Here is a 21,167-nt window from a genome sequence, read left to right as displayed (position 1 = left end):
GGCATGACACAGACCCTCCCTGAGACGGGAATACAACCTCTAGGCCAAAGGCCCTCTAACCAGAAAAACAAGGGATTTTTGCTTCACCTGGTCCCTGAGATTAAAAACCACTGGTTTAGTCCTGCAGACCGAATTTCATGTTACATTATGAAATCTTCATATTTGAGCATTCAGACTGTTATGTTTTCTGGTTGATAAAAATTAGACCCACTTGCCAGATTCTGAAAAACACAGAGAAACCTGTTATTATTTATGTAGTCTTAAGCCATTTGAAATTTTCTCCTAATCCACAGTGCCGCCTCTCCAAGATGAACACACGTGTATGTGCGTGCGTACCACCAATCCAACGTACCAGACCCAGTAACGTGAGGGAACAGCTACTCACAGCTGTCAAATAAAGCCAGTCATTCTGGCTCTATCCCGTATCAGCAGTCTGGAAGTACTCACGCTATCCATCAACAAGATTTCTATTATGAATTTAGTTAGGACCCTGGCTTGGAGGAGAGGAGCAGACAAATGTCAAACACTGAAGCTACCCACTGACCCTTGGGCATGAGAGCTTACAGCCAGATCCATGCCCGCTGCCTACCTATCTTTGAGATCCTCACCTGCCTCTCTCTGTCACCTGCCAAATGGGTCAGCAGGTAGAGAGAGGAGGGTCAGAGGGATCCCCCCCACCCTTGAACACGCCCCTGTCTCTCCGAAACTGTTTCTGGGACAAGGGGCGGCATGGACTCTGGTCAGAAGTGGCCCGTCATCATTCTGCTAAATCCCTCGGTCACAGTTGGTGGACATTTGCGATGTGCCAAAGGCCTAAGTGGTCAAGGTCATGCCGAGTCCCAGTCTCCTCTGGGAAACAGGGGCCCGTCAACCCTGTCTGCACTTCAATTCCTAGTTCCATTAACACCACACATGGACTAGACTCAGAAACAGCATGACGGCCATCAAATCACGTCTCTCTCTTTCTCTCTACTTATGATCATTTGAAGCAATATCTTTACTGCAGGCCACCTTCGTAGAGGAATTTTTTTTAAAGTGCCTACTTCTCGAGGCCACTCCTCTCCGTGCTCAGGTCATTCAGAAATGCCCTGAACGCCAGGGGAGAACAGGAACGTGCGGCCCGGCCTGCGTCTGCCCCATCGCACAAGGAGCTCAGTGTCTCTGGGCATCTCAGGAGTGGCTCTGGAGGCTTGGGGTGTTTATCTCCCTCAGGCAGCTGAGCTGCCTCCCGCTCCTTGAGCAGAGCAGTGGAATGCAGTGGAAGAGACCCAGACCTCCGGCCACCCAGATTAGAGAGTTTTGTGCTGAGGTCCCTATATGGTTGTGTTAGCCCAAACGCTGGGCCCAAGTCTGTCTTTGTTCCTTGTTTGGGAAGCCAGTGGGAGGGAAGCAGGCCAAGGGGCTATATAACCCTTCAGCGTTCAGCCTCCCCGAACACCACCCGGAGCAGAGGAGCCCAGCCGAGCCTTGTCAGGGTAAGTGGCACCGACCCAGGGATGTGACTTCCAGATCCCGGCAGCTCTGATATTACTCAGTGCAACCAGACGTCATCGCCGGAGATCGGGCTGGGCTGGCGCGCTCTGAAATTCCTGAATGAGCACGGCAGTAGAGAAATGATTGGAGCTCTTAGCCACTAGTTATTCAACTTGAAAAATAAAGTGAAGGTGCTGTTGGGCGTGGGGGAGGAGGGCAGAAGGGAGACGGAACGGAATCCGTGTGTCACCCGAAGGATGTCTTCATGCTAAATCAGCAGCCCAGATCTCGCAGGGCATTTCAGAGACGCAGACTAGCGATTTCCAGTAAATCACACGTTTATTTATTTTTGGACGCTGGAAACTCCAGCATTTGTTTGCGGTTGGGTTTGGTATGGGGACTTCTCACTGGACTGTGTGTTTTTGTGTGCAGCGAAGGTGCCTGGAAGTGGGTTTTAGAAGCGAACAGAGAGCCTGCTTGCCTGGTCTTTGATGTTGACTCTTTGCGTGTTTGCTTCTGGGTTCCTAGGCTCTGGTTGGTAGTGTCTGCTGTAGGAAAGGCACGTCTCTTGAGAATGTCTGTGAATTTATACTTCAGAATGTACATTGCACAGTCCATTGGTCATTTGCAGCCAAGTGCAGCAGGAAACCCGCTGCATCTTTCTCTGTGAATAAAGAGGGAGGGAGCAGGGCGTGCAGCTGAGAGCGGCTCTGGTCTCAGCCTATGGGAAGTCTGCTTTGCATTTCTCTCTCCCCGGGTGAGGGGGGCAGGACTGCAGAACCAGCCCTGCCTCCCCCAGGCTGAACTTCAACTTCGCTGTAAATCAGGGCTTGGCTGCTTCAGCCCGGACTCGGGTTTTCACACTGAGCTTTTCCTTCCATTTTGTGATCCTTGACTAAATATGGTTTGCATTGCAAGAGGGATGAGCTGGGAACTGCAGTGTTCTCCAATCCCCCACCACCCCGCCCCGCCGTTAACTACTCATTTTTGGCACAAGATGCTCGAGAAACAGTTGGAGCAACCCCTCTGGCCAGGGGGCAGTTCCAAAAGCAGACGCTCGAGTGTGTTTTACCTAATTAGGAAATGCTTTGCTCCAAACTGAGCTGCTCATTCAGGTTACAGATAAGGGCTGTAAATCACTGAGCCAGCTTCTTTCCTGGGACTCAGAGAATTCTTCTCTAATGACAGTGCTCATCCGAGAGCTTAGAAAATCCCTTATGGACTTTTTTTTGCCCAATAAAGACATATTTACTGAATTTTGAGATTTTTTTTCTGCATGCGTGCTGACGCTGGGGTCAGCTTTCGTTCTCTGCAGTATTATCCGAACACTCCCTACGAGCCTGCCTGGCCAAGAAGAGAGTTAATAAGGACATCCTCTCGTCACTATTTCAGAGTGTTCTACTGCCGCTAATTCATCCCGTCTTCAAGTCTTTTGGTTTGGAAAGCCTGCTGAGCGCATCCCCGGGGGAAGCCCACCTCTTGGAGCTGGCTGGCTCTCCTGCATGCCTCTGACTCTTACTGCCCATTCAGTCTTGTCTCCTCTGCCTTTCTCACTTCTCCAGCTTCTTACTCTGCGAGGTCGGAAGCCCGATCACATGAATGCCGAATGGAATCCAGTGTCTGGGAAGGGAAGGGATAGCTGGGGATGGAAAGAGCGAGCAGTTGATCTGTTTCATTCCGACAAGTGGACTCCACAGGTCAAGGCTCTCCACGCTATGCCTGGGGGCAGTATGGAAAGCAAGCCAAGACTAGAGATACAGAGATCTGGATAATGAGGATAATTATATAATTATACTAATCATCATAACTTGAACATTTATTAAGAACTCATAATGTGTATACCACTACAAATTATTTTCAGTGCTTTTTATTAAAAAATCTAACCCCCCATCATAAAAACCCTGTATAGCATGGACTGATATTCTTGCTGTCTTACAGAGAAGAAAACTGTGATTGACAGATGTTAAATAATTTACTAAGTCTTCTTAGTAATTTACAGGGCTTCTGTGGGGTGGAGTCCGGACTCAAACCAGGGTGGTCTGACTGCAGAGCCCAAGCCCATAATCATCATGTTCTGTTATCTCCGTGGTCCTAACTTCACCAGTGTTGGGAACTTGGACAGGTCACTTCAATTCCTCGAGTCTTGATTTCCTTGTTTGTCAGTTGGAGAGAATAGTATCTGATCCATATTGTAAAATGCGTGGCCTCAGCTGAGGTTCACACTCTCTGCAAAGGGTTACGGCACATCTGGAAAGATACAGCATTGATTTCCTGGGAATGACCTAGAAGAACTCCAACTACAAAGCATTTTTGTTGTTGTCGTCGTCGTCATTGTTTTTGATTTTGTTTGTGAAACGTTTTTTTTTTTGATGTTGTAGTTATTTTTCTTGCTGTTATTTTTCTTTTCTCACACCCCAGAAATTTCCTTAAAAGAATTGCCTTTTATATCCGGTTCTGGGTTTGTAGTGAGCTCACCAACTTACAAAAATCCCCCTCAGCTTGAAATCTTAAAAATCTCAGACTGGAGCAGAGAACAGTGGGTGTCCCTCTCTTTACAAGATATGTCCACCTAAGTCTGCTTGGAAAAACGGAAGGCATCTAAACTGAAAGTTAAGGGGCTAGCCAAAGGGACCTGATCGTGGATTCAGCTCTGCCTCCAGTGCCCTTGAGTATAACATTTCCACTGTATTTTCTCATTAATGGAAAGGAGGGCAGTGAATGAAAACGGTCTCTCTAACAAACCTTCAATTTCCCAAATCTACAAAGTTGCTACTTTTGCTTCAACCTTTCAAATTTGGTGATAGGATCCAAGCATAAGAGTAGGATATTAAACATATTGTTTTATTACCAAAGAAGTCATGCTCAGCTTAGAAAATATGACAGGACCCAGGGAAGATCATTAAAAACACCTACAAAGGGGCGCCTGGGTGGCTCAGTTGGTTGAGTGACTGCCTTCGGCCCGGGTCATGCTCCCGGAGTACCCGGATCGAGTCCTGCCATCGGACTCCCAGCTCCACAGGGAGTCTGCTTCCCCCTCTGATCTTCTCCTCTCTCGTGCTCTCTCTCACTGTGTCTCTCTCAAATAAATAAAATCTTTAAAAAAAAAAACATCACTTTTTAAAGTAATACCCATCAATGTCTTGGTAAATATAATTAATCTTTTTTTCAATGCATAAAGATAAATGTTTAAAATAGGATCATACAATGTTATTTTCTCTAATCAATTATTCTTACATGGGATATACTTTTTCCTGTCCTTTATCTTTCCTAATGGTAGCAAGGTAGCCTACTACCCAATGTGCAATTTCTTAAACTCTCCCTCACATGGATGTTTAAGTTAGCTATGATTTTTATTAATGGGGAATAACTGTGGCCCCTAAAATTTAAAGCACTTTCTTTGAAAGTTTCAATTGGCTCTAATGTTTTTCCAAAGGTAAAACAACAGTTATTGGGACCCAGAGGAGATTTTCCTTTTCAACACTTTACATTTAACATTTCAACTTCTCAGCATTTCCAAATTTTCCCATGCTGCCCACCCCTCAAAATCTACCTTGTCAAAAAATTTTTTTAAAATATTTTATTTATTTATTTGACAGACAGAGATCACAAGTAGGCAGAGAGGCAGGCAGAGAGAGGAGGGGAAGCAGGCTCCACGCTGAGCAGAGAGCCCAATGTGGGGCTCGATCCCACAACCCTGGGATCATGACCTGAGCCGAAGACAGAGGCTTTAACCCACTGAGCCACCCAGGCGCTCCTCAAGAAAATATTGTAACGTGATAATCTATCCAGAGAAATGTGTTTAGGTTGGTACAGACAGCAAATTCCAGAAACTTCTTTAACATATGACAAATCACTTATCTGCGTGAAGATCTGGTCTCCTAGTCTGATACTCCCCGTCTGTGCTCTACACTTGTTCATTCATTCACTTGCTTGGTCATTCTTTTTTTTTTTTTTTTTTAAGATTTTATTTATTCATTTGAGAGAGAGAGAAAGAGAGAAAGACAGAGAGAGAGCACAAGCAGGGGGAGGGGCAGAGGGAGAAGGAGACGCCCCACTGAACAGGGAGCCTGATGTGGGGCTCTACCCCAGGACCCCAAGATCATGACCTGAGCCAAAGGCAACACTTAACCCACTGAGCCACCCAGGTGTCCCCTGCTTGGTCATTCTTTAAAGTGCTTCTGAGCACACGTGATAAGCCAGGCACTGTGTTGGAGGTCAGTTGTACGAACATGGACTTCTGAGTTGTGGCTTATAAAAAGTGCTCAGTCTAATTAAAGTACTTTGAAATAAATGCTGTGATAAGGGCCTGTGGTGTGCACTCTAGGAATATAGAGTAGGAGTGGTCAGTTAAGTGCCATGATCACTGAATGACAGCTGAGTGGGCTTCATCCCTGTTCCCGTAGGACCCTGTGAAGCAGCTCCATCAAAATGTGTGAAGAGGAGGATAGCACCGCCCTGGTGTGTGACAATGGCTCTGGGCTCTGTAAGGCCGGCTTTGCTGGGGACGATGCTCCCAGGGCTGTTTTCCCATCCATCGTGGGACGCCCCAGACACCAGGTAAGCAATATCGTACTATAATTATGGAATGTGATAAATATCGCTACATTGACAGTCCCATTACAACATATAAATGTATCAAGATAACAGGTGTGCACCTTAAACTTGCACAACGTTGCCCATCAAATGTATTCAATAAAACAAATTCTGATTGGAATAGAAACAAGGCTATAGGTTAGGTCCCTCTATTTCTGTGTGTCTGTGAGTATCCCCAGACTGTCTCTCATGGTCTCCCCAGAAATGATGTAACCTTGTTAAAAACAGACCTCTGACAATTGATGTCTAGGAATAAGTACGAATTTCATAGACCATGTAGACAGATTATCTGGTGGGTATCTATCAGACATAAAGTCAACCTTTTCTCACATTCCTTTTTGTCTCAGTACGATCATTATCATTATTAGAAATACTGTGAGTTACCTAGGAATGGAAACCACAGCCCCTCTTTGGAAGGAGATTAAAATGAACACCTAGGTCACTCCCTCTCAAAGATCTTGATATTAGACGAAAGGAGGCTTTGCTGCCAAGTACAATTTTACATATCTTAGGGGTTCGTGACATATACGTGGACAGCCACATGATAATTTTATAGAACATTATGTGTAAACAAAATGTTGGGGGCAGCCACCTTTCATCTTAGAAAGTCTCCTTCTGCATCAGCAGTGTCGTTGCTTGCCGAGCTTGTCTGACTGATCTCCGTGGCTCTCAGTTTGGCATATAGTCGTACGAATAATAATAATAGCCTCGTCCCATGAATGAAATCTGAAATCTGTCTCTTTGTTGAACTGCGTGCAATGGAGATATTCGCACAAACCACTATTTATGGCTCTAGTAGCCACAACTGTTTTGTAATTCTGAAACAAGCACTCCGGTGCCAATTAAAATCCCAGCAACGACGATGTCCTTTCTCTTGTTTTTTTTTTTTTTTTTAATTAAATTTTTTATTTATTTTCAGCGTAACAGTATTCATTGTTTTTTCACCACACCCAGTGCTCCATGAAATCTGTGCCCTCCCCAATACCCACCACCTGGTTCCCCCCTCTTGTTTTTTTTTTTAAGCTGCACTTAAATGATTAAAAATATACTTCCAACTAATTTAGGCAAACATCTTAATGTTGATTGGTACAGATTTATCCATTAGAAATCAAGCACCAAGCTTTCGTTTGTCAATATAATACTTTTGCTTATAATGGTAAGAAAATATTCACATCTCTTCCATGGGCGACTGCTTTAACAGTACAGGTTCAAGGATTAATAAGAGGCAAAGTGCCCTCTAACTAACATGTAAAATTTCATGCATTCATTTCACGAGTAATTTCTGAGCGATAAATACTTGCTGGGAAATTTGTTCTAATGGCGAACAAGACAAGGACAGTGTCTGCCCTAAGACAGATGAGCCCTAAGCTCATTAAGAAAGAGAGGAGATAAAAATATATAGTGTAAAGTTGCTTGACCCACAAGGCCTTCTGCTATTTGGAGACGGGGCAGGTCTGTTGCCAATCAACTGAGGGATGTAGTTTAAGAGCAGAGTGACCAGACACAGAATACCAAGTTGCTGGAACTAAAAGAGAACTTCCTCTTGCAATGATTTAACCCTTCGTGATTGGATCGGAATCAGTTCACAAGTTCTGGGGGAGGCTGAGTCAGGCTGTGTTGCGTCTTTATAGGGAGTGATGGTGGGAATGGGACAGAAGGACAGCTACGTGGGTGACGAAGCACAGAGCAAAAGGGGAATCCTGACCTTGAAGTACCCCATAGAACACGGCATCATCACCAACTGGGACGACATGGAAAAGGTACCGGGAACTTTTCTGTAGGTTGAGCCTTCAGGATGCATAATTTCCACGGCCCTGGTTCAAAAGATTTTGCTACGGTTGGGGAAAAAAAAAATCTTGAAATGCTTCTTTGAAAAAAAAGAAATCCCCTGCCTAACAAGGTTTATAAACTAATTAGAGGGAGAGTGTTCTGCAGAGGAGAGCAGTAGTCCTTTGCCAGTGGTAGGAATTAACAGTCAGTTGGCTCAGTCAACTGGATTACCCTCCCAGGGATGGCAGCCAGGAGAATCACCCCCCCCACACCCCGCACCACCGCCACCCCCACCCCAACCCCGCCCTCCCTGCTCTCACCAGCAGCCGAAAGGCTGTGCCTCCCAGTGGAGGAGAGGAGACAGAGCAGCTCTGCCGGGCCCACGCTGGAAAGCTTTTCACCAATCACCCTGAACTGTTTCTTTAAGTGTTTTAGTTTTCACTCTAGAAGCGGGAGTCATGACATTGCACATTTGGTACATTGCTGAACGTTCCCCATTATACTGAAGCTCAAGCAACGGGCACAAATTTTTAAATATTTTAGAAAGTACCTCTCTGTGTTGCATTAAGTGAATGCTTTATCTCCCAATTTAATATAAAAGAGCTTGTGGGAAGAGTTAAATCTTAGTATTTTGTTGTTGTTGTTTTTTAGATTGAGGGAGTGGTGAATGAGCATGGGGAGGGGAGGAGGGGGCGGAGGGAGACTCTTTAATAGCAGGCTCCACACCCAGCGAGGAGCCCAGCGCAGGGCTCCACCTCCCGTCCCTACGAGCATGATCTGAGCTGAAATCAAGAGTCAGATACTTAACTGACGGAGCCACCCAGTGCCCCAAATCCTAAGATTTTAATGTTTGTTATTAGGCATCATAGAAACACAAGTGATTGGAGAAAAAGCAGATAGGCTAATGAGAAAAATGACACTAATTTTTTTTAATGTAGCAAAATATTAGAATCACGATATCTGGACTTTTATTTGTCAGTTCCCTACACACACACGCATGCACACACACACTCACAAACTCATGCACGCACACACATACACACACACAATCTCACCAGTTTAAAAGAAAATAGTATTGCGAGAATTTATCAGTAAAAATGCCAAGGACTCTACTTCCCTACAACAGCATTTCATTAGGTTTGCTTTGTCTGAGATGCCGGATTTGGTTAGGGCTGCAGTTTGCATGGAGGAGAAGGTATTAATGACAGCAGGAAACACTCTGAGAGTTTCTCCATGGAGACAGCAGCATCTCAGAACTCATGCACCTAGACAATTGGGAGGAATAAAACATTTAATCATTTCTAAAACTGAAATTTAAAGTGGAGTGGGAAGAGAGGCTTGCCGAGGGAGGGGTTGGTTGGTTGTTCTCTCAATGATGTTTCGGCGTAACCACAGTATATAATATGACTTGTGGGATTTCTTGAACACTCTGCTACTTTTATCCCATCAAAGGAGTACAACTTTCAAGAGCCTTCTTTCCTTTCTAGAAACCACAACTTCAGAACCAAAGACACTGGGACAAGATAAAGATTCTTTAAAGTCAGTCTGGCTTTTGTTGGTTTATAAAAACTTAGGCAAGCAGTGCCTGAAAGTTTTGTTTTGTGTCAGTTCTGGATGAATCTAATATTCCCAGTGCTAGCAAAGACTTTTTGGGCCCTTAAAAATAATTAATTTAGCCCCTTTTACAGTGGTCTGTTCTTGGCATCGAGGACGTTCAACCACAAGGCAAACACACTCACGTCCAAAGTACCTCACACGAACGAGCTATCAGTGGATACAGGCTTTTTTTCAAAACACCTGACGGTCAGACATCCGCCCACAAATGGAAGGTCCAGAGCGAGTCCACAAGGGCGGGCTTCTCCCAGCTCTGGAGACCAGAGAGGGGGACGGCGGGTGTGGAGACACAGACAGGGACACCTGTCTTCTTAGGATATGTTATGGAGGGAAATTTCCCAAGAAGTATTAAAAATGGTACCTAGCTTTTTCAGGTCAGTTTCATTCATCCATTCATCCATTCACTCATTCACTCATTCACTCATTCACTCATTTACTTGCTAAACTAAATCATTTTCCCAGGAATATTAACTGAAGTGGTAATAGGGGAAAAAGATGTAGTTGGCGCCCGGCTGGCTCAGCCCGAAGAGTGTGAGACCACTGATGTCGGGATGGTGAGTTCGAGCTCCACACTGGCCATAGAGATGACTTTAAACAAAGGTATAGTTGAGTGATAATAATAATATTCATTCTGGGCCAGGCACTGGAGTGAATAGTAACGCTAGGGTTCTCACCAAGACAGACAAGTTATTTTCAAATTACCGAAGGGGAGATGAGCTGAGAAGGGTTAAAATTTGCCTTAGCTCGCACCACCAAGAAGTGGTTGAGCTGGGATTTGAACCCGGATTTGACACGCGGGCCTGTGCCCTTAGCCACTATGCTGTCCCGCCCCCCTGACCTGGGTTTGGGTTTTTGCTGAGTCACTTCCTCGAGGTGAATCCTTGGGTAAGTTACAGTCTTTGAGCTTCAGTGTCTGTGTCAGTGAAAACATGGACATTTGGTGAGTACTTGTAACATACGATCTGGTCCTAGTTTCATGTAGCTCATTCTGGTCCCCTTCTGGGAGTCCGCATCCCCCCACAACATCACCTCATCGTGTTTCTCCTCGGACCCCGCTAGATCTGGCACCATTCCTTCTACAATGAGCTTCGTGTTGCCCCTGAGGAGCATCCAACTCTACTCACCGAGGCACCCCTGAACCCTAAGGCCAACCGGGAGAAGATGACCCAGGTAAAGAGCCACTCCAGGATCCAGCACTCTGGGGTTTGGGGCAAGTCCTGTTTGAAAGGTGCAGGGCAGGAGAGCAGAGAGGGGGCCCAACCCAGCAGTCTCCTCACAGACCAACAACTTCCCTGGAACCTGGGGATTCCTAAGGACAGAAACATCATGATGTTACTCACTCACTTAAGGCAGGAACGGCCCCTGGACTCCAGAAGCAATAGGAAATTAGAATATGTAATGGAAAAGGCTGGGCGTGTTAGCTTACAAACTTGGAAGGGGAAATCATTTCAAAATGTGGGTTAACATCCACCGGGGAATCTGTCGCTTCTCAGCTTCACGAGCTTAATGAATCTACTTAATTTCTTGGATTCCTGGTCTCCTTGTCCGTGTGTCTCGGGAATAAGACTAGTACTATTATTTTTCAAAGTGTTGATGTGAAGATTAGTGAGGCAAAATGTCAGATGTGCTTGGCAGTGCCAGGTACAAGATATGTTCAGCAATAGTAGTTTTTATTGTCATTATTGTGACTTGTGTGAAGCTCAGAGACCTTAGGGTAGGAGATCATCCATTCCACCGGGCAGACAAGCCTTCCAGTTTGGATGAACTAGCAAATAGAAGCATCCAATGTCAGCTTAATGCTTGCTCTAAAGAAGCTCTGGGTTAAGCATTTTACCTGCATTGTCTCTTTAAACCTGAACTATAGTCTATAAATGAAGTTTGTAGTCTATAAATGAAGAGTTAGAGAAGTGATTATGTGAGATATTTGATTACATAAATGAGCAATTCGAGGATCGTATACAAGGGGTGACTACCGCAAGGTCATACAGCTCAAAGCAGCAGAGCCTAGAACACACCTGGGATCTTTTGGGATCAATAAAAGTAAATACTCAGGGCCTTTTCCTCAGAAGAGCTCTTGGCGCTTACACCAACACACGGGCGGTCATTCTCTGCAGGGGGACACCTGTGCACCTGGGAGTCCCTCCACGTGGCGAGCTATGTAGTTTCTGACGGGTGTTCTTATCCCTGGGAATGGTGTGGGGGTGGAAAAACAGTTGGGAATCACGGCTGTCTAGCAAACGATGTGAGACGTTCTGGCGGGTAGACCAGGCAGGGTTTGGCAGACGGAGAAGGGGAGGCCCGTGGGCATCTCTGTGTCTGTCACCTTCTCAGCCGTGACCTGCAGCGGCTCTGGTCTTGTCCCCAGACCGCGTGAGCTGAGGCACTGGCCTTCATATAGGGCCCTCCGCTTCCAGGGGGGCCTGTCTCATCTTCCAGGATCAAGGTCCCTTCCGTTGAAGCCAAAGTGGCCTTGGATTCTCGGGCTGACATTGACTCAGCAGCTCCATAAAAACGTGGAACAGATGGAACAGGAACCTCAGACAGTTCGCAGAACGGGGCTTGTTCCCAGCCGGTCTGGGCTTCTGGTCCAAGGTGTCCTTCTGTAGAACAGAGAAGTCCAAGCCTGACAGTCATCTTTTCTTTGTCTCCGGCTTTAGTACCATTAGCCCGTCCTAGGTTGCTCACACTGCAGCTCGCCTAGTCCAAATTCCTCCGTGTCCGGTTCAGAGACCGGGAAGGAAGCCCGCAGCGGTCGGCTGGTAGGCTGGCGAGCTCTCCAAGTCCTCGTGGGAGCCAGGGCCAGCCCCTGCGTACCCCCACCCCTCCCACGTGCGCACCGCCCCTCCCCCTCCCTGCACACTCCGAGCACCGGGCCCTCTGCCCTGAGCTGGGCGGGCGCGGCTGTGTTCCGAGCCCAGCTGCAGGGGGCGCTCTCTTGACCATTCTTGCCGAGACTGGTGGCATCCCTAATGTAGCTCTTTGGCTTGCTTTGCAGATTATGTTTGAGACTTTCAACGTCCCGGCTATGTATGTGGCTATCCAGGCAGTACTGTCCCTCTATGCATCTGGCCGCACGACCGGTAGGTGGGAGCCCGGATTGGGTGCACCGTCCATGACGGGCTTTGACGGTCGTAAACATGGCATTTGGATGGACTTGGGGCGGGGTGGGTAGCTAGACGGGACAGGCCTAATCCCGGCCCCGAGAAAGACCTTCTTCCCACCTTAAAAAAGAAGCCCCCGAGCTCTATTTCCAGCAGGTCTTTCTCTCTCTCTCTTCCTGCTCTTTCTCTATCTTCCCCCAGCCCTGTCCTGCTCCTACCATGCTGTCACATGCTGTCTCTCTTCTCTTTCAAATCAGAGGCTCAGAAACTCCCCTTCCACTCGCCCAGGTGCCCCCCGCCACCAACGCACCTGCTGCTTTGGTGACTTTCTTTGTGCCCATTTGTTCCCCAGGCATCGTGCTGGACTCTGGAGACGGGGTCACCCACAACGTGCCCATCTATGAGGGCTACGCCCTGCCACATGCCATTATGCGTCTGGACCTGGCTGGCCGCGACCTCACTGACTACCTCATGAAGATCCTGACCGAGCGCGGCTACTCCTTTGTCACGACCGGTGAGGAGGGCAGGAGTGAGGGCCGGGGGGCGAAGGGGCCACGTCTCTTCACGGTGACATCCAGGACCCTGGGGACCATCCAGGGAGGCGATGGGAGGAGACCGTGCGGGTGGCAAGGCCTGATTTCAATGCCCCAAGCTAAGCACAGCCCCTTTTTCACTCCAAGTGATAAGATGGTTTCCTCGAGAAGAACAGTGAGAACCTCCAGGAGGACAGTTAAGCGGGGGTCTATCACTTGGACCTTTTTTTAACCTCCTCTGTTCACAAGTAGGACACTGAGAGGGCAGAGACAGGGGACAGCATCGGGCAGTGTTTGCCAGGGGACCAGGGTGTTGCTCTTGGAGACACCAGGGGAGGGCCGGGGCCCAGTCCTGCCACTCACCAGCGAGGTGACCCAACCTCACCAAACCACAGTCTCCTCATCTGTAGAATGGGGAGGGGGGTCACCCCTCACACGATTGTCATATTGAATGACACCAAGCACATGGAATTCCCAGCACTGAGTAATTCTGCATCTGTAAGTCAGTAAGCCAGTAACCGTTAGCTAGTCTGAAGACCAGCCCGGCAGGAAGCTGTTCAGGTGTCTTCGGCCTCCAAGCGCGTGCTGCCTGTCTGCATCCGCCAGTGGCGTCCTCGATGCCCATGGCCCTGGCTGCCTGCCCTCCCCCCAGTGATCTGGTGTAGTCCACACATTTCCGTGTCTGGACATACCTGAGGTTTATTATAGACCCCGCGCTTGAGCCCTGTGGATGTTAAAGTTTCTGGGGTAGGGAGTTGAATTCCTTCCTACGTTCCTCTTCGGCTCCCTACAAAGAACCTCAGGTGATCTCCAAAAGGCTCTGGGGGCCGAGGTGGAACCAATAGGTTAGAAGTTCAGCCTGCAGGAATCCGAGGAGTGCTTGCTTCCCGCACCCCTCCCTCACTGTGCACCACTGAGCCCCCTGGGCCGGGACCGGGCCTGAGCCAGGGCCTGTCTCCTTCTGGAAGGAAATGAATATGCCAGTGGTGTGACCTGGTACCTACCTGGGCTGGTCAACATGGGTCTCTGGAGCTTTTTGAAAACCATGGGGGCCTCAAAGCATAAGACTTCTTGGACAACTGAAAACCCCATATAGCAAACTATTGGAAGACAAGTGTAACAGAGAGTGAATAGTTAATCCTGAAAAAAAAGTCCCACATGTATCATGCAGAAGGATGCCTGTAGCTAACTCCTTTTCTTCCCATCATGTTTTCCAGACAGTATTTTCCCCTCTGTTAGAGACAGAAGGGGCTCCCTCATGGCCTGTAGTTTAATTGCCATCACGGATTTCGGGTTGCAGGTCGAATTTACGCACATTTTTGAAGGCACCCATATTGGGGGCGAGGCCGAAGGGAGGCGGGGGGATTTTTACCACCTGTCGCAAACCTGCATGTTTGCGTTTTGCCAGCCGAGCGCGAGATCGTGCGCGACATCAAGGAGAAGCTGTGCTACGTGGCTCTGGACTTTGAAAACGAGATGGCCACAGCTGCGTCGTCCTCTTCTCTCGAGAAGAGCTACGAGCTGCCCGACGGGCAGGTGATCACCATCGGGAACGAGCGCTTCCGCTGCCCGGAGACCCTGTTCCAGCCCTCCTTCATCGGTAGGCTTCAGCATCCCCTCCCTGGGTGGGGCGGGGGGAGCACCCTAGCCCCCGGAATCCAGCCAGCTCCTGGCTCTCAGCACCCTTCTGCATGTGGGCACGAGGGCCAGGGGCCGCAAGACCAAATGCATTGCTAAATCAGGGCAAGGAAGAGAGTGTCAGATTTCTAGGGAGAGCAGAAGTCCAGGAAAGGAGTTTTCTTTCTAAGCCAACATGGTCTATGCTGTAGTCAAGCCCAAAGCCTCCTTGGTGTGGGGGTATGGTGAAAAAAGTCAGATGCTCCCTGTGCTGAGGACACAGGAGCCACGGATGGGTGGGAAGGATAGGCTGAATGCTGAGACTGTGGAAGGAGTGCGGGGGTCGGGAGAGGAAACCCAAGAGCTTGTTCCTGCATTAGCACTGACCTTGGACAAAGGTTAGCCTGGTTGTTTACAGAGGGTGGGCTCCTGGAGGGGTGAACCCCGGCTTGGGTGGGATGAAGCACCTCCCTGGGCTTCGGCACCGTTTAGCTTTGAGGGGCGCTGGCGAGGGAGCAGGCAATGAGAGACTTGGGGTTGTCCAGAGCTACAGCTGCTCTCCCTGGCTCTGTAGGGACCTCCTGCGGGGAGCCTGAGGCTCCGCCCCCCAGCGAAGGGATACTGTAGCCCTTGCCCCCCAGAGGCACTGTGGCAAGGCTTCCCCACTAGATGAGAGGTGGGAGAGCGTGGAGACCATCAGGACAGGCGGTTCCCACACCGCGATGCCTGCCTAGCTTCCGTCCAGCCTAAGACCCTCCAGCAGCTCACGCTGCTCTTCCAGGTCTGCCCTGGGTTTTGTCCTCCACCCCCCCAAGGATCATGACCCGTGTCTCCTTTGCAGGGATGGAGTCCGCTGGCATCCATGAAACCACCTACAACAGTATCATGAAGTGTGACATTGACATCAGGAAGGACCTCTATGCCAACAACGTCCTCTCAGGGGGCACCACCATGTACCCTGGCATTGCTGACCGCATGCAGAAGGAGATCACAGCGCTGGCCCCCAGCACCATGAAGATCAAGGTACGGTTCAGGGTCGGGGCCACGGCTGTGCTGCCGGCTGTGATGCGAACCCATCACCGGACGCAACGGGCTCTCGGAGGCCACGTCATACTCACGTGTGCTCATGGTTTCTGAGGCTAAGCAGTGGGTCCACATCCACAAGTTCCACCCTTTATAGGGTGTAAGTCAATCCAGTTCATCAGAGATGCTAAATTATTTGGCACAAAATTTCACCTATAATCATCCTTGGCCATCAGCTACTTTCAGGAGTGAAGTTCAACAGAGCTCCCCATATGGGCATAGGCCTTTATTTTTCTATTGAGATATAACTCACATGTAACGTTATATTAGTTTCAGGTGTACAACCTTAATTCAATATTTGCCTGTATTGTGAAACTATCCCAACAGTAAGTCTAGATGATTTTCATCGTACCTCTTAAAAATATACATTGCGTCATTTTCCCCATCACGGAAATCGTGCCTCTCACACACAGAACATCACTAAAAATCAGACGAGCCAGACCTGTTTCCGAAGAGGTTTAAATGTTGTAGATTCTATCCCACGTGCTCTTTTTCCACTGCCAACCCTGATCACAGCGCTGTGGCCAAGAATTAGAGTCCTATCTCTGGCTCTCTGTCTGGCCCTCCTTTTGATCTAGGTGCTCAGAAGTGCAGAATCCCTCCAGGATGACCAAGTTCAGTCCCCGAGCCACCAAAGACCCTTCTATTATGTGTGTGCACTCCCAGTCATGGGAACTCAGAGATGAAACAGACAGTTCTTTGGAGGCAAACTGACAGGTGCCTAGAGACTTCTCCAAAGCTGTTTTCCTGCTCTGAAGTCAGAAGCCATGCTGGGACTCTCTAACCCATGTCCCAGGGAGCGGAAGAGAGGACACTCGCGTGCAGACCACACACGCGAGAAGTATTCAGATACATTCTCTGTTACTTGCACTCCCTTGTCTTTTTTTGAAAAGGGTTTGTAGGTGACAGAAAGAGAGATAGACTGGAGTTCTCTGCCCACACTGCAGGCTCTGAAAGACTGCGTGGTGAGAGGAGAGACTCTTTCCCAATGTTGGTGTTTCTTGGATGTTCCTCTGATTGGCTGTCTCCCCCTTACTCCCACCTGGGGTGAGGGGGTGGAGAGACATGCAACCAGCTCTGGTCAGTGAACACACTGACAAAGCCCGCCCAGGTGGGGGTGTGTTACGCGGCCAGAGCTGGCCAGTTCCTGCTTACCCAAACCTAGCTTCTTGAATAACACGAATGTGGAACTTGCCACTCCCGTGGGGGGAGAGAAAACCCGTTAAAAAATCTGGGGCCGAAAGGTGATGACTTCAGGGCAAACTCAAACTGGATGGCGGTGGTTATAGGAACTCTGCACTGTATTTGTCACCTTTCTGTCCATCTAGAATTACCCCCAGAGGGTAAGGTTGTTTCTAAAACAAAACATAACAAAACCACACCTGGGAGAGGTCCAGGTTTGAATATTGGGTCTAATGGGTGGACAACCAGTCTGACCTAATGTCAGTTACTTAAACCTCTCTCAGACTCTGTTTCCCCATGTGTGACATGGGGCTAATTTAATACTCTCTAAACTGGTTTGAGGTAATACGTGTAAAATGCTTAGCATCATGTTAAGCACATAGTACAAGCTCAGTGAATATCAGCTACTTGTATGAAAAATACATGTTCAGGGGTGCCTGGGTGGCTCTGTCGTTAAGCATCTGCCTTCGGCTCAGGCCATGATGTCAGGGTCCTGGGATCGAGCCCCGCATCGGGCTCCCTGCTCGGTGGGGCGCCTGCTTCTCCCTCTCTCACTCCCCCAGCTTGTGTTCCCTCTCTTGCCATGTCTCTCTCTGTCAAATAAATAAATAAAATCTTAAAAAAAAAAAAAAAGAAAGATACATGTTCAAACAGAGCTTGGGGAATAGACAGGAATTAAACCTTTTCACCATGGTTTTGGAAATACTTTGTCTTTTTGCCCAAGTGTCCATATTTGTCCCTACCCAAGTATCCCAGTCAGGAGTGGGGTTGGGAATTTGCTCAGCCGTTTTGGGGTTCCTGCAGGTAGAAGGGACCCCTATCCTGAGTCACTGGCCTTGTTATGATCATTTCTCTCTACTTCTAAACCATTCAGTTATTTAAGGAACATTAGCATGGCCTGCATGTCAGGCCTGGGTAGCAGGGAGAGCCAGGCAGGGTAACTTACTGGGACCTACCCCAGGGAAATGTCATCCAACAGGGGACCCTGAGCCCCCCCAGTGTGAAACATTGCATCTCAGTAGACTTAAAGAGGTGGGAGGAGGAAGAGTCTAAATTCCCTGTTTGCCTCCCTTGGCTTAGGGTCAGGGTGGGGTTAGGGCCAGGCATCTGACAGCCAAGACTCTCCCCGCTGTCCGCGGAACTCCAGCGAGGTCCACCCAGTCTGGACCCTGGGGGAATGCCCTGCCCCGTCCTAGCGCTCTAACGGCCCTTCTTTCTCATCCCGGTCAACAGATCATCGCCCCTCCGGAGCGCAAGTACTCGGTGTGGATCGGCGGCTCCATCCTGGCCTCCTTGTCCACCTTCCAGCAGATGTGGATCAGCAAACAGGAGTACGACGAGGCCGGGCCCTCCATCGTCCACCGCAAATGCTTCTAAAACACGTCCTTGCTCTCTGTCTCTGGCACACAACTGTGAATGTTATGTGGAGTAATGCCTTCAATTCTTTTCCAAATCATTCCTAGCCAAAGCTCTGACTTGTTACCTATGTGTTTTTTAATAAATCTGAATTATGTTACTGGTCACCTGCTGTCTTCGCCTCTGCTGGGCCCCCTGTCGCGCACCTGCTTTCGTAGGTGGACCAGTGCCTCCCCCTGGTGGTGGGTCCTGGGACACGACACGGCTAGGCCGGGCTCGCTCACACTAACCTGGCAAGTTCGGAGCAAATGCTGTCAGTGGAAACAATTTGAAAATACACACGAAGTAAATGGAAACATGGATGAAAGTGTATCAGTAGGATAAGCCACCCTGAGTTCACAACTTGCCCGTCATTACATTACTTTGCTGTCTTACAACCTCAGTACTGGGAGCCTGAGAGTGAAAACAGAACAGTAACTCTGGGTATTAGAGATACAGGTGTGTGATTATAATATATATGAAACATATGCAACAATAAATATACAGATTTTCCTCGAATTGCAATGGGTTACATCCCCACAAACCCAACCTGAGTTGGAAATATCGCAAGTCAAAGTGCATTTTAATGCATCTAGCTATGGAACATGGTTCGATGAGCCCAGCTGCCCTCAGATGTGCTTCAAACACTGACACTAGCCTCCCGGTGGGCAAAACCACCTGGCACAAAGCCTATTTTATAAAAAGACAAGTGCTGGATATCTTGTGTAATCTATGAACTATTGTGCAGTGAAAGACGGGTTCGAAATAGTGGGAAGCGTGTCTGTCGTTGACCTTGGGATCTGTGTTCGAAGCTATGGCCCAGCCTCAGGAGAGGGTATCTACCACACAGCACTAGCCTGGGGGAAAGATCGAAATTCAGATTCAAAGTGCAGTTTCTGCTGAATGCCTTTTGCTTTCACATCATCATAAAGTTGAACAATCTGAAGTCGAACCATTGTAAGCTGTGTCCATCCATATGTGTATTAAAAGAAAGTACGACTTTAAGTCTTTCAGGGGAAACAGATTCTTAAAAGAACAAGAAACGGGGGCGCCTGGGTGGCTCAGTGGATTAAGCTGCTGCCTTTGGCTCAGGTCATGATCTCAGGGTCCTGGGATCGAGCCCCGCATCTGCCTCAGCATCTCTGCTGAGCAGAGAGCCTGCTTCCCCCTCTCTCTCTGCCTGACTCTCTGCCTACTTGTGATCTCTCTGTCAAGTAAATAAAAAAAATCTAAAAAAAAAAAAAAAAAGAACAAGAAACGCTGCTCTAAAATCTCATGATGCATCTGGATTTCAGTTTCCTTTCTTCTGTAGCTACAGAGAGAGTCACCCGAGAAGGGACGGGAAGGCCAGCAGGACTCTCCCAGGCCCGCCACACAAAGGGCTTTATGCATCTCCTCCCTCATGTGTTCCTCAGAACGAGGGGGGCACGTTATTATTATCACGTCCCTTTCACAGATGAAGGAACAGAAATTGTTCCCTTAATAGCATTGTACAGAGGAGCTGTCCACTTCAACTCCTCTTTTACCCATTTTGGCTTGGGAGGTACAAAGAGGCACAGAAACACCTTCCCTACTCATAGGGGCCTTAGTCTCAAAGCGCTTTTCTGCTCGGGCTCCTCAGTGCCCTCTGCAGCCCCCAGCTGGGTGCCGCTTGTCCCTTGTGTGGGAAAGTCTGAGTCGGGGTCAGCAACCACGGGCTGTCCTTCGAGTGAGGGGTGTCTGTCCATCTCTTGTCTCTCTGTCTCTGTCTCTGCAGCATCTTACTGCAGACCTACCCAAGACTTGACGCCTGCTTGGCCCAGAAAATCCAAGCTTTCCCTCTTCCCTCGTCTTCTCTGGCCCTGTGGCTGGAGCTAATAATAGTAATACGACAAATAATAAGAGTTGGCATGTCCTAACTTATATTAAGACCTTATTTTATCCTATGACAACCCTACGGAGTTGGTACTCTTACTGCCTTTTGACAGACAGATGGAGGAACTGAGTGGTCCTACCCCTGGGAGAGGAGCAACTTGACCTTGGCTGCAAGCCGAGCTCTCAGCCCTTAGGCCAGTGCACCTCAAGGCACAGGCCACACAGGTCAACATCACTGGGGGCTCTTGTTAAGTGGGCAGATTCCTGGGTCATAATCCAAAGCCTGCTGAGCTAGCGTCTTTGGAGCTGAGGCTGGAAGCTTGAGTTTTAATCAGATTTCTCTGGCGATTCCTTCGCACATCAAAATTCGAGAACCGCTGTAACTGGGAAATTTCCCAGTTGCAGATTCACGCTTACCAGGCAAGGGCGCTCCATACCTACTAGGTCATAAAACTTGGGCATTAGTGCAGGTAGTTGTAGCCAAATCGCTCTTGTAATTCAGCCAAAACCTGCCAGCCACGCCCATCCTCACTACAGGGTTTACAGAGCCAGTCTACTGCCCTGTTCTACCTCCTGTCTATCACCAGGGGACGTGCACTAAGGGAATGAGGGCTTGGAAGAGTCTGAGGATCTGAGAGAGTCCTGGCCAGAGGCAGACTCAGGAGAACCAGAAGCGCTCACTAAAGGAGCCTCCGTGAAACGCTCCGTCCTTGTGAGCGCCCAGCTTCAGCGCCCACGCACCTTTGCCCAGTCTCAGTTCTCCTCTCCTTGATTCCACAAGACGCCCCGTGACCTGAAAGGCTGGGCAGGTGGCAGGGGCTTGTGGATGAGCCTCATATGAATCTCGAGGACATAAAACCAGCAAGCAATTTGGCCACTTGAATCCCCTTTCCTCTCTCAACGATACGGAACTGGACTCTCGAACCTATGAATTTCCCCATGACAGGCTTCT

General features: G+C 48.6%; 1 protein-coding gene across 2 annotated transcripts; it reads left to right on the top strand.

Moving 5' to 3' along the window:
• The first annotated feature begins 1,358 nt into the window (after positions 1–1,358).
• ACTA2 (actin alpha 2, smooth muscle) lies at positions 1,359–19,577 on the top strand. Of its 2 annotated transcripts, XM_080822714.1 has the most exons (9): positions 1,359–1,475; positions 5,877–6,030; positions 7,698–7,826; positions 10,510–10,620; positions 12,446–12,530; positions 12,904–13,065; positions 14,493–14,684; positions 15,543–15,724; positions 18,200–19,577. In XM_080822714.1, the coding sequence occupies exons 2-9, from the start codon at positions 5,902–5,904 to the stop codon at positions 18,341–18,343; spliced, it is 1,134 nt and encodes a 377-aa protein (XP_080678840.1). In that variant the 5' UTR covers positions 1,359–1,475; positions 5,877–5,901; the 3' UTR covers positions 18,344–19,577. The 2 variants fall into 2 exon arrangements, with proteins under 2 accessions (XP_080678840.1, XP_080678841.1); XM_080822715.1 differs by lacking the exon at positions 7,698–7,826 and having other exon boundaries at positions 1,433–1,475; positions 18,200–18,692.
• The last annotated feature ends 1,590 nt before the right edge of the window (positions 19,578–21,167 follow it).

The sequence above is a fragment of the Martes martes genome (genome assembly GCF_963455335.1).
Source record: "Martes martes genome assembly, chromosome: 14".
In the NCBI taxonomy this organism is placed as follows: Eukaryota; Metazoa; Chordata; class Mammalia; order Carnivora; family Mustelidae; genus Martes; species Martes martes.
This window is presented reverse-complemented; position numbering and strand designations above follow the sequence as displayed.

Coding starts and splice junctions, on each gene's coding strand:
- ACTA2 (XM_080822714.1), top strand. CDS start 5,902: ATGTGTGAAGAGGAGGATAGCACCGCCCTGGTGTGTGACAATGGCTCT. Junction 7,827..10,509: donor ACTGGGACGACATGGAAAAG/GTACCGGGAACT, acceptor GGACCCCGCTAG/ATCTGGCACCATTCCTTCTA. Junction 12,531..12,903: donor TGCATCTGGCCGCACGACCG/GTAGGTGGGAGC, acceptor TTTGTTCCCCAG/GCATCGTGCTGGACTCTGGA.